The sequence below is a fragment of the Podarcis bocagei genome, assembly GCF_964188305.1.
Source record: "Podarcis bocagei genome assembly, chromosome: 17".
Lineage (NCBI taxonomy): Eukaryota > Metazoa > Chordata > Lepidosauria > Squamata > Lacertidae > Podarcis > Podarcis bocagei.
In genome coordinates this window covers 39,018,517-39,032,345 of record NC_138143.1, presented here as the reverse complement: position 1 = coordinate 39,032,345, position 13,829 = coordinate 39,018,517, and the positions used below count along the sequence as shown (strand labels likewise).

At 44.3% G+C, this 13,829-nt stretch overlaps 1 protein-coding gene across 1 annotated transcript in view; it reads right to left on the bottom strand.

The window, feature by feature from the left end:
* SLC49A3 (solute carrier family 49 member 3) overlaps positions 1–2,368 on the bottom strand; it is a 29,626-nt gene extending 27,258 nt beyond the window's left edge. Inside the window, exon 1 of the mRNA XM_081176653.1 lies at positions 1,941–2,368. Coding sequence (XP_081032779.1) covers positions 1,941–2,117 — 177 coding nt within the window. The 5' untranslated portion in view covers positions 2,118–2,368. The remainder of the gene's footprint in view (positions 1–1,940) is intronic.
* Between the last annotated feature and the right edge of the window lie 11,461 nt (positions 2,369–13,829).

Sequence of the window (13,829 nt, the reverse complement as noted above, 5' to 3'; positions counted from 1 at the left end):
TTAAGCATTGTACCACGGAAACCCCCATTAAAATCCCTATCAGGCCAGGTAATAAAAGCATTCTGGGAAATGAGATGTAATGAGATGAAAAAAATGTTTAAATTAACTTTTATATATATATATAAAACCAGAGGCTTTTTTATTAGCAATTGTAGGTGCTAAGGGAGCAGAAAAGACTTTATATGCATGCGGCGACAGCAGCACAGATGCTATTAAAAGCATTCTGGGAAATGAGATGTAATGAGATGAAAAAAATGTTTAAATTAACTTTTATATATATATAAAAAACCAGAGGCTTTTTTATTAGCAATTGTAGGTGCTAAGGGAGCAGAAAAGACTTTATATGCATGCAGCGACAGCAGCACAGATGCTATTAAAAGCATTATGGGAAATGATATGTAATGAGATGAAAAAAATGTTTAAATTAACTTTTATATATATATAAAAAAAACCAGAGGCTTTTTTATTAGCAATTGTAGGTGCTAAGGGAGCAGAAAAGACTTTATATGCATGCAGCGACAGCAGCACAGATGCTATTAGCCCAGAGATGGAAAGAAGATAAAGTCCCTACCAGAGAAGACTGGCAAATTAAATTGTAGGACTATGCTGAAATGGCAAAACTGACCGGAAAGCTCAGGAACCAAGAAGACCAAAACTTTAACAAAGAATGGGGAAAATTTATCATTTATCTTGGTGACCACTGTAAACAGATGAAAACATTAGCAGGACTGCAATAACACTTGTAAGGTAGCACGTACTATGGAAATAATGGAGTTATATTCAATATAGAATATTGGGGGGAAAGCAGTAGAAAAGGTTTAATAATAGGACCCATGAAGGGGAAGGTGGGAAGTCCAGAGATTCAGAGGAATCTGTAAATGTGGATATGTATGGTTGTACTGTTATAACTTTATATTTGCAAAATCAAATAAAAATTATTTCCAAAAATAAAAATCCCTAACAGGGATTTTTGTCTGTCTCTCCAATCCTAATCTACCTCGCAGGGGTGTTGTGCGGATCATGCATAGCTCAGTTGGATAGAGAATGGTGCTGATAACACCAAGGTTGCATGTATGGGACAGCTGGAGCATCAAGAAGGCTGATCGCCGAAGAATGGATGCTTTTGAATTCTGGTGCTGGAGGAGAGTCCCATGGACTGCAAGAAGATCAAACCTCTCCATTCTTAAGGAAATCAGCCCTGAGTGCTCACTGGAAGGACAGATTCTGAAGCTGAGGCTCCAAGACTTTGGCCACCTCATGAGAAGAGAAGACTCCCTGGAAAAGACCCTGATGTTGGGAAAGATGGAGGGCACAAGGAGAAGGGGACGACAGAGGACGAGATGGTGGGACAGTGTTCTCGAAGCTACCAGCATGAGTTTGACCAAACTGCGGGAGGCAGTGGAAGACAGGAGTGCCTGGCGTGTCACGAAGAGTCGGACATGACTAAACGACTAAACAACAACAAATGGGACAGCTACATATTCCTGCATTGCAAGGGGTTGGAGTAGATAACCCCCCGGGTCCCTTTCCAACTCTAAAAAAAAGAATTCCATGATTCTAAGCCATAACATGGGGCGGCGAGACTTTCTGCCCGGCGCCTCGGAAGCCAGAAAGGCAAGGATTTAAAACGCAAGCTTCCAGTGTCAGGCGCTTTGACTCATCCGTCAGGCTTGCTAACAACCCAGAACATCCGGCCGCGCCGCCACCTCTCCGCTTCGGAAGCAACCTCCAGCCACTTCGAAGACATTTTTTAAACTTTGGGGTGGCCAGATCGTTCAAATTTCCCTCTCGGCTCCCGAAATCCCTGCAGCTCCAAGCCGGGCCAATCGAAGGGCCGCTTCGATGGGGGGGAAAGCGGCCGGCCAAAGGAATCCCGTGCGCAATCTGACAAGTTGGAGACGAGCGAAAAGAAAAGACAACCGCGCGCGCTCTTTACGCACCATGGCATTGGAGCAATTGAGCAGGCAGACTACGCCCAGCAGCAGCCATCGCCGCTTGTAGACCTTGTACGACTCGGCGACGATGTTCTCCGAAGAAGTCCCGGGCAGGAGGCTCCCTGGCCGGTTGTTGTTGTTGTTGTTGTGGCTGTTGTGGCTGCTGGCGCTCTCCGCATCCATGTTGCGCGCTGCCTGGCGCTGGCCGGTTTGTGGGCGCCGCGCTCGGGGCGCGCTGCTTTTCCGGGCGAGAGTGGCTACGACGCCCCCGCTGCCCTCCTGCCCGGAGGAGCCTGGGGTACGCCCTGGATCTGCCGGGCCCGGGGAGGCAGTTGCCACATCGCCGGCGAGCGGGGCTTGAAAAGCCGGTTCGTCGCGCGCGCCGCGCCCCTAGCCTCGCCGCCGCTGCCCCACACACTAGTCTGGCACAGAGCGGAGTTGGTTTTCCCTTCCCGTTCTCTCAGCCGGCAGAAAGAAGCCGCCCACTTGCCGGCTTGTTCCCAGGCACTCCCGGAGCGCCCTGCAAGGTCCTAGCGCCTGTTCCTCGAATTCTTTTGCATTTTTGCATTAAATTATCGTTTTTATTTGATTTTGCAAATGTAAATTTAGAACCAAATACAGTTCCATATAAAGAGGTTTCTCTGAATCTCGAGACCTCCCCCCCCCCACATCCCCTCCATGGAATCCAACATTTTCAACTGCATCTTATATCATAATCTATGTTTTATACCTGTCCATAGGATCCATGGGATTTGTTACATTACAAGTGAGATTAAAACCCTGCTAATGTTATCTTTTCTTTTTTCCAAAAAATTATTGGTTTTCCGAATTTACAACAAACACACATAAAAGAAAAACATTACAATATTAAAAGGTAAAAACAAACAAACATATAAACACCTATCTGTTAAGAACCCAATTTAGTTTTCGTTGTTAAAGGACTTTCTTGAATCCCCGCTGAGTTTCCATAGATCTCATTGTAGCAGTTTTCCAATATCCACTTTCTAATAAAATTAACTTCATCGTTACTATCTTTCTATATCCTCATAATATTTTCAGTCCATAATGTTATACAATTCAGCATATTTTACTCCTAGGCCAATTTGGAACTTACAAATAGTTCTACTTATAGTATATTGGAATATCTAGCTAAATCGTCCTTAAAAAATCCTGCTAATGTTTTCATCTGCTTACAGTGGTCTCCTAAATATGTATTCCACCCCCCCAAGTCTTTTATGAATTCCATGTTTTCTGACCTCAATCTAGACTTCTTTTTTATGTTAAATTGTTTTTATTAAAAAAAAATTGGGTTGCAAAAGTCTTTGTTTTCAGATCATAAAGTCCTTTCTACAGATTAGTTACGTATATTCGATGTGAGACGTGAATGATTTGGCTTTTTAAAAATAGCTCCCTGCTCACACATCTGCAGCCTCTCTGCTGCCTGTCCCGGGTCAGTCTTTTTCATAGACTTGTAGGGTTGGATGGGAACCCCAAGGGTCATCTAGTCTAACCCCCTGAAATGCAGGAATCTTTTGCCCATTGTGAGGTTTGAACCCGCAACCCTGAGATCAAGAGTCCCACACTCTACTGTCTGATCAATTTCTTATTTCATTTCATTTATTTTGTGAAATTTGATCACAGCAAAAATGGATAATGCTGCCAACTGAGGTGTAGCTTGAACCCGTTTTCTGAGAATATTGTTCCAATAAAAAATTTGGACCCTTGGGGACAGATGAAAATGCACCCCTCTACTTCCACATCCTCTCCAATAACGGGAAGATTGATTGGAGGTGATGCAGGACAGCTGAACTGCAATTCGTTTGAACTGCCACATGCAATTCATTTTCAGTGCAAGCCGTCTCATTCTGGCTGATACTGTTTTAAATATCTTTCCCCTCCAAAACCTTTCCCATTTATTCTGGGTGTGGACCTCATCAACTCTAAATCCAGCCCTGCTCCAGCTCCCTGATTAAATGTCAGCTCCTGAAAGCCTGTTGCAGCAAGAACACCTTTACCTGTTGGTGGAAGGATAACAAGGAGAGAACCAGTCTAACTACTCTACCGAGGGAGTTCCAGAATCTGGAAACTTGTGGGTATGCCCCCAGTGTCACTCCAGGAATTCCCACCTCTCCCCAATGTCAACTCGCCATGGGGGTCAGGGCTCCCACATCCCCACCCCCATGTTTTAAAGCTTTCTTTGACCTGTTTCTGTGAGGTAATAACTTCTCACACAGAACAAATACTCTTGTTTTCCTTCGGGGGTTTTATAGACAAGAAGGTATGGGAATGCAGGACTTTGAACCTTGCCGTGAGTCAGCAGAGTCAGGTGAGAGTCTGATTTTAAATGTGTTTGTGGGAAGGGGGGTTTATTGGCTTCTTGTTCTTATTTTTACTATGCATTTTTTGGTTTTTATATTGTAATTTTATGCATTTTTATGCATTTTTTGGTTTTTATATTGTAATTTTATGCATTTTAATGCATTTTTTGGTTTTTATATTGTAATTTTATGTTGCGAATTGCCCTGAGATTTCCAGATGAAGGGCAGTATAGAAATTTAATTGATAATAATAATAATAATAATAATAATAATAATAATAATAATAATAATGTATGAGGAAAGAGCATGGCCAAATAGCACCACCCCACCTGCAGCTTGACAGGGGAAAAGGCAGGGTGTGTGTGTATAGTAATAATTATTAATAATAATAATAACAATAATAATAATAATACAGTGATACCTCGGTTTAAGAACAGCCCTGTTTACGAACTATTCAGTTTACAAACTCTGTAAAACAGAGTGTCCCGGTTTGCAAACTTTACCTTGGTCTAAAAACGGAATCCGAACAGTAGAAGGGCACTGGTGGTGGGAGGCCTCATTAGGGAAAGCGCCCCTCGGTTTAAGAACGGTTTTCGGTTTAAGAACGGACTTCCGGAATGGATTAAGTTCGTAAACCGAGGTACCACTGTAATGTGGTACAGTCTGCTTCCCATCCTCCTGTGACTCTACCATGACATTCTCTGAATGCCACCTATAAAGGTCAGAGCCTTCTCCTTTGCTCATCAGAGGTGTGAGGAACACATGGCACTTCAGATACAGTGGTACCTCGGGTTACAGACGCTTCAGGTTACAGATGCTTCGGGTTACAGACTCCGCTAACCCAGAAATAGTACCTCAGGTTAAGAACTTTGCTTCAGGATGAGAACAGAAATTGCACGGCAGCAGCAGGAGGCCCCATCAGCTAAAGTGATACCTCAGGTTAAGAAGGGTTTCAGGTTAAGAACGGACTTCCAGAACGAATTAAGTTCTTAACACGAGGTACCACTCAGTGGCATAGCGTGGGGGGTGCAGGGGGGGCCGGCCGCACCGGGCGCAACATCTGGGGGTTAGGGTTAGGGGGCGCAAATCCACGGGTTAGGGGGCGCAAATTACTTGCCTTGCCCCGGGTGCTGACAACCCATGCTACGCCACTGGTACCACTGTATTGGACCACCTCTCCTCTCATCCCTCATAAGGTTCTGCCCTGTGCAGGATCATCCCAGACATAAGAAAATTTGACCTAAGTTGACTGCAGTGTTTTGTATCACAGACTTACCCCTTCCCACACACACATGCCACACAGTTTCTGCACACCAGGCTGAGCGAGGAGCGCAGCAGCCTTGCTGTGGCATGAAGGAGGGGAAAACTGAAAGCGTTCACATGGCCCATGACTCAGTCTCCATCTTACACCCACCAACCAGCTTTATTGAAGAGTTTGGATTTGATATCCCGCTTTATCACTCCCCTTCAGGAGTCTCAAAGCGGCTAACATTCTCCTTTCCCTTCCTCCCCCACAACAAACACTCTGTGAGGTGAGTGGGACTGAGAGACTTCAGGGAAGTGTGACTGGCCCAAGGTCACCCAGCAGCTGTATGTGGAGGAGCGGGGAAGCGAACCTGGTTCCCCAGATTATGAGACTACCGCTCTTAACCACTACACCACACTGGCTCTCTACACCCACCCACAGCTAAGCAGGCAGCTGCGATTTGTGGCAGCAGATTGGGAAAAAGCCAGACTGAATTGTCCTACTGGGCACTGGGGGATGATGTCAATGCTGAGATACAGTTCCAGAGGATCTCCCGCTCCAATGTCATGTTTCGAACTGGGAGTCCGAGGCCCGATCTGCCATTCCAGGAATTCCCCATCTTGATCCAATATGAGGCATTCTTGCAACAGGTTTGGCATTGCCCAAGAAAGATGTTAAATTATTTTTGTATGCCACAACTACTGCTTGAATTTTATTAGCTAAGAATTGGAAAATACAAGAAGTACCAACAGTGGAAGACTGGCAGATGAAGATGATGGACTTTTCAGAGCTGGTTGACCTGACTGGAAGAGTCTGCGACCAGAAGGAGGAGGATTACCAGGAAGAATGGACGAAATTTAAAGACTATTTAGTTAAATATGTTAAGTTAAATTAATTGGAGATGCTTGCAAATAATAGATAGGCTTAGGATTTAAATAGGTAATGTGATGAATTAATATGTTTAATGCTGAATTGGAAAGAAAGATGTTAAGTGATTAAGTTAATTTTATAAGAATATTGGTTTTGGAAAACCGTTAAAATGATATACACTGAAATTCAACCAGGGGGGTACGAGGAAGTCACTTAACAATGTTACTAAGTTTGGTTTAAATATGGTTGAGATTTATGTTTGTTTGTTTATTTGTTTGTTTAATTTTTTTGGAAAATCAAAATAAAATTTTGAAAAACACACACAATATGAGGCATTTTTGATCTAGCATCACTTGCAAGTTACGGCTGCAGCTGCAGCATTCCAGCATGTCTATGGATCTGCCGGTTGGCTGAACAGTCATTGAAACCGCCTTTCTGTTGACATTATGAATTGATATGCATTTTAAACTTAGGTTACACAGCCAACTAAGCACACCAGCGCCTATTTGATATGTGTAATGCAAGTGATTTCTGTGGAGCCTAAGCATATCTCTTGAATCATATACATAGGACTTACAACAATCTTGTCAGGTGGTGCTGGTGTTTTGGTTTCTATTATCCTTTTAAAAAAATTATCCATTGTTTTCTATATGTCGGAAGCTGCCCAGAGTGGCTGGGGCAACACAGTCAGATGAGCGGGGTATAAATAACAAAATTGTTGTTGTTGTTGTTATGGAATAGGACATCCCTATTTTCAATGATCACTGAAGAATTGATGCTTTTGAATTCTGGTGCTGGAGGAGACTCTTGAGAGTCCCATGGACTGCAAGAAGATCAAACCTATCCATTCTGAAGGAAATCAGCCCTGAGTGGTCACTAGAGGGACAGATCCTGAAGCTGAGGCTCCAAGACTTTGGCCACCTCATGAGAAGAGAAGACTCCCTGGAAAAGACCCTGATGTTGGGAAAGATGGAGGGCACAAGGAGAAGGGGATGAAAGAGGACGAGATGGTTGGATAGTGTTCTTGAAGCTACCAGCATGAGTTTGACCAAACTATGGGAGGCAGTGGAAGACAGGAGTGCCTGGTGTGCTCTGGTCCACGGGGTCACGAAGAGTCGGACATGACTAAACGACTAAACAACAACAACATTTTTATTGGAGAAAAGTTGGAGGGCATGTGGACGCTGCGAAGGTAGAATCCAGAGGATGGACTCTTTGTGAACGCTGGCGGAAGCTATCATCTTTAAATTGCTTCAGTCTTGCCTACAAATGGATCAGGGCAAGGCAGCACATATTTAAACTATGGATCTCGCTCCCATAGAAGGCAGTGGATGGTGTTAAAAGACAATGTGCAGGGAAGACCCTTTAAATATATATTGGCATTCACACTTAGCGGGGAAACATACACATTGCAATTCGTTTTTCCGCACCTAGATACATAGGCCAGATCTTATTATTTTTTTGTATTAAATTTTATTGAGAATATGTGCCAAATCCATGTTTCCAAAGAAGAAAGCTCAACAGCTTTCAACAGAAACGAGCCAACCTAAATCAAAATGAGGAAGCGAAACAAGAAGGAAGTTAAAAGTAGAAGCAAACAGCTATGGTGTAGCTGATTAATTCATTACCCTTTCCTATTTCTTCTGCACTTCAGCCTGAACAATTTTATAAAAACGTATGTAGCTTGCTGTTCCTTAATATCTTGGGATGGTTCAACAGATTGTGCTTGATTGCTGTCTGTGCCAGGGCTTGCAATGCTGATGCAGGAACGTTCTCTCATGATGTTGAGAGCTGTGATCGTCCTCCATCCTCGCCAATCGTGATGTTACAGAATGCCAACACTGAGACGTTTTCTGTTTCCATTTCCCTCCCAACTGTACAACACAGGGAAATTTCATCTCGGAAAACCTTGACATCTAAGAGTGAAGCACCCACAACTTCCAAATAATCCATTGATTTTGCATTCTAGCCAGGATGTGGACTGGTTTTAGAGAGAGCTGCAGGAGGACCTCAACGGCTTTCATTTGTGCCCACCTGAGCCCATTCAATTAGAGATTTCTTCTTCTAGATCAGGCATGGGCAAACTCAACCATCCAGATGTTTTGGGACTACAACTCCCATCATCCCTGACCACTGGTCCTGTTAGCTAGGGATGATGGGAATTGTAGTCCCAAAACATCTGGAGGGCCGAGTTTGCCTTTGTCTGTTCTAGATCCAATGCCAGAATTCAATAGCTTCTTTCTCTCTTTTTTGGCAGGTTAATTTTGAAGCCCTGCCCGTCATTTCTGCCAACCAGCAGAGGGAGCCCTCAGTTATTCTGACTGCAGGAGAGTTTTGGCGGAATTGAAGATCAGAGTACTATTTTAAAGCACCAGGGAATTGCTGCTTACTGTCCACCTCTTGACCCCTTTAATCATCCGGCTGTTATATCTTATAGATGGGGCTCAAAGGTGGTAACTATTTTAATCACCTCCGCGAGAAAGGCTTGTAGAAGAATCTCAACCTAATGAGGTGACATAGCTGTCAACTTTTCCCTTTCTTGCGAGGAATCCTATTCGGAATAAGGGAATTTCCTTAAAAAGAGGGAACAGTTGACAGCTATGCCCTAAGATGGCACTTTGTAGGCCTCCCTCTGACAACTGCAGCCGGGCTAGTGCCAAAATTATTGCTCTGCTTTCCTTTGGATCCCAGGACCTCCATACAGACTGCCCAAACTTACATAGCAAAGGCAGATCTGAGCGTTTCTCGGACACGGAGCCCAGCCTGAAAGCAGCGCTGGGATCTCTCGAAGGCCCCCAAAAGAGAAGGATGAAAGAAGGCATTACTTCTGCACTGGCCATCACTGCCTTAATCTTCCCGAAGGCAACACGCTTCTCTGGCAACCCATAAAGGGCTGCTGATTAACACCTCTTAATGACATTTAACACATTTACGGTCTTTCATCTGTAAATCTCAAGGCCATTTAACAGAGATAAGCACAGTTATCCTTTCATGAGGTCAGCTGCTCTCAATTGCTTGTCACCCTGAAGCCTGCAACTCTAGAGACTCATTGCGAGTTGTTAAAGCTCTGGCTTGGGATCTTAATAGCCAGTTATGGCTGGGGGAATCTGTCTTTCCTGTGGCTCCTTCCACAAGGCGTCACTCCCTCCCGTCAGATGTCGGGGAGATGGAGAACTATACAGCTATTTAACTTTTAGAAACAGATAGGTAGCCGTGTTGGTCTGCCATAGTCAAAATAAAAAAATTCCTTCCAGTAGCACTCAGAAGGGTAAAGGAAAAGGCAAGGGGTGAGAAGGTGAGAAATGGCTTAGTCATGTATAATGGGATAAGAATCCAATGTCTTTGTTCAAACCAGGTCTCTCCATGGTTTTAAATTTGGTAATGAGTTGCAATTCAGCAGCTTCTCTTTCCAGTCTAAGCCATTTCTCACCTTCTCACCCCTTGCCTTTTCCTGTAAGACCTATTACAGTCGTTAAGAGTCGTCAACAGGCTCATCTCAGCTATCTGCCTATCTCCCATTCCCACCACCCTTCTGAGTAATACCCCTCCCCACCTTCTCACTATAGAGAAGGGTCTGGCAACTTCTGTTGCAGTGTATCTGAAGAAGTGTGCATGCACACGAAAGCTCATACCAAGAACTAACTTAGTTGGTCTTTAAGGTGCTACTGGAAGGAATTTTTTATTTTAACTTTTAGAAGACATCTGAAACCCTGTATCAAGATGTTTTTAATCACAGATTCATAGAACTGTAGATTTGGAAGGGACCACAAGGGTCATCTAGTCCAACCCCTCGCAATGCAATACAGTGGTACCTCGGGTTACATACGCTTCAGGTTACAGACTCCGCTAACCCAGAAATAGTACCTCGGGTTAAGAACTTCTTTAAGGCAGAAATTGTGTGGCAGCAGGAGGCCCCATTAGCTAAAGTGGTGCTTCAGGTTAAGAACAGTTTCAGGTTAAGAACGGACCTCCGGAACAAATTAAGTACTTAACCCGAGGTACCACTGTAATCTTTCGCCCAACCTGGGGCTCGAACCCACCAACCGGATATTAAGAGTCTCACGCTCTACCGACTGATGTTTTATTAAGTTTTTATATGTGCTGGAAGCCACAAGAGGGACTGGGCCAATCCTGCCAGATGGACAGGGTATAAATATTATTATTATTATTAGTATTCTGACAGGGGATGTGGCAGGTGCTGGTGTTTTTGGTTGCATCAGCAGCCTTTGCTCCTATCCATTAGCTGGTATCAAATGCAGGCATCTCTGGTCCACTAAGGCGGGGGACGGGACACTGCGCCATCACCCTTAGTCTGCCCCCAGCTGCTTGCCTTCCTGTTGACAACCAGTCTTGGGGGTGGTACTGCCTCTCAGTTTCCTCCTCCTTAAAGATAAAGGTAAAGGTACCCCTGACCGTTAAGTCTAGTCGCGGACGACTCTGGGGTTGCAGCGCTCATCTCGCTTTACTGGTCAAGGTAGCTGGTGTTTGTCCACAGACAGCTTCCGGGTCATGTGGCCAGCATGACTAAGCCACTTCTGGCAAACCAGAGCAGCGCACGGAAACGCCATTTACCTTCTTGCCATAGAGGTATCTATTTATCTACTTGCACTTTGACGTGCTTTCAAACTGCTAAATTGCCAGGAGCAGGGACTGAGCAACGGGAGCTCACCCCATCGCGGGGATTCGAACCGCCGACCTTCCAATTGGCAAGTCCTAGGCTCAGTGGTTTAGACCACAGCGCCACCCTCCTTCAACTCAGCAGGGAGGAAGATGGGGACACAGTTAGGAACTGCTGTAGCTGTGTTCCCAGCCGAAGCTGGTGAAAGGCATTCCTGGCTCTTGAGGCTATTATCTTGAAATGATATTTTATCACTTTATTGCTTACTAATTTTTTTTTAAAAAACGCCTGCATTCTGCAACCCTAGCTATGTTCCTGGCTGCCACTGGAAATCCTTCCTCCTTAATCTAGGACCGATTCCAGGGAGAGAAAAATCCCAAAGTCCCCCATTCTGCAAAATGTGCAGCATGACTCGTTCCCAGCTGCCCACAGCAAACCCTGCTGCTTCAGTTGCAGGCCGGTTCGATTTTGTGGGCACGGCACTCTTGCAGCCTCTGTTCTGTCATGTATGCATTTTGGCTTGGCTTGCTCTCTGCTGGTACTATGCCGGCTGCGGTTAAGAGGAAGTTGCAAGCGCCAAGACGTAAAGCCCTCTTTTCGGCAGCTGTTTGAAAACCCCCAAGCCTACTTGTGTTCCCACTCCCATTTCCATTCCCAGTCCCAAACCAGACCCAACAATACTTTGGCCCTGTCCAACCTGTTGCTCTTCAGATGTTTTGGACCACAAGGCCCATTAGCCCACCCATCCAGATTGACTAAGTATATTTGTGCCTGCATAGGTCAGTTGGTTAGAGCATAGCTCAGTTCAAGGGTGACAATTTGAGTTAAATATTGCGGGGGGGGGGGGAGGTTAGCCCTGCCATGCATAATCGATCACAATACATGGTGTGCACACACCATTTATTAATTTTTATTTATACTTTTCAGATATATACATTTCACTGATTTCACAATCATGTTGACATTTTAAAACTTGACTTCCTTCCCCCTTTCTTTCTGCGGTTCCTTAAATTTATTTTTAATATCTTCTGCATATCCAAATTAGCTTACTCATTTATTTATCTTCTTTAAATATACACTCTTATGTAGTTGCAGGTTATTACAATAATCCTGCCAGTGTTCTTATCTGTTTACAATTTATCGGTAAATGTTCAATAAACCATTTCCATTCTTTTATTGATTTCCAATGCATTTTTTATTAAAGATTTCTTGGTTTACAAAAGTATGTGCAATGTCTTTTTTTTCCAAGTTACATTTTCTACAGGTCAGTTTCATTTGTTGAGACATTAGTGTTACATTAGGAAGAAAAGGAGGAAAGAGGTGGGGGGGCATGGTGAGTGTGGGTGGGGTCGGGTGGCAATGCTTCTATTTTACTTAATGTATGTGTGGGGTTTTGTGTCAGCGTCACTTGTGCAGGTTCTCTTTGCTATTCACTTGTGTTCCTTTGGTGGTGAGAGAGGTTGGGGTTGGCCTAGGTGCTAGGGCATTTCCATTCTTTTTTAAAAAGTTTGTTATCTGGATTTCTTATTCTTCCGGTAAGTTTCGCCATTTCTGCATATTCCATAAGTTTTTGTATCCATTCTTCCTCTGCTTCTTTCCATTTTGGGGCAAGTAACATTCTTGCCACTGTGGTTGCATACATGAGTAAATTTCTATACAATTAGGTAGTTCTATCCCTATAATTCCTGCCCACCTAGCAGTTCGAAAGCACCCTTAAGTGCAAGTAGATAAATAGGTACCGCTTTATAGCGGGAAGGTAAACGGCGTTTCCGTGTGCGCCGCTGGTGCCGGCTTGCCAGAGCAGCTTCGTCACGCTGGCCACGTGACCCGGAAGTGTCTCCGGACAGCGCTGGCCCACAGCCTCTTAAGTGAGATGGGCGCACAACCCTAGAGTCGGACATGACTGGCCCGTACGGGCAGGGGTACCTTTACCTTTATCCCTAAAATTGCTACTGGGAAATAGTGATGTATGGAAGTGAGAGCTGGACCATAAAGAAGGCTGATCACCGAAGAATGGATGCTTTTGAATTATGGTGCTGGAGGAGACTCTTGAGAGTCCCATGGACTGCAAGAAGATCAAACCTCTCCATTCTGAAGGAAATCAGCCCTGAGTGCTCACTGGAAGGACAGATCGTGAAGCTTAGGCTCCAAGACTTTGGCCACCTCATGAGAAGAGAAGACTCCCTGGAAAAGACCCTGATGTTGGGAAAGATGGAGGGCACAAGGAGAAGGGGACAACAGAGGACGAGATGGTGGGACAGTATTCTCGAAGCTACCAGCATGAGTTTGAGCAAACTGCAGGAGGCAGTGGAAGACAGGAGTGCCTGGCGTGCTCTGGGTCATGAAGAGTCGGACACAATTAAACGACTAATCAACAACAACATCCCTATAATTCCCAAACAAAAGGCAACTGGGTTTTCTTAATTTTTTTATTTTTTACAAATGTTATTTTAAACATCCTTTTCATTTCATTGTATATCATTTCCCAGTACACACCATTTGAATGGCAGTGCCCATCAGCCGGCGGTGCGGGGCAAACCCTGTGGTTAATGTGCTGGCAAGTCAACCCCTGCAGAGAGAAGCACTGAACCCTCCAGTTGTTGTTAATAATATCCTTAAAGGACTCTTAATTTTAGGGTTGTGGGTTTCAGCCCCACATCAGCCAGGGGTTTGGACTAGATGATCCTTGTGGTCACTTCAACTCTCTTATTCCATGACATATTTCTTTATACCCTGGCTTTCCCCCCTAAAAAAAACTCAAGCCAGCTCACAGATAAAAACAAGAACCGCTTAAAACATAGAAAAAGCAATTGTTAAAAATAATTAAAAATTAATAGAATTAA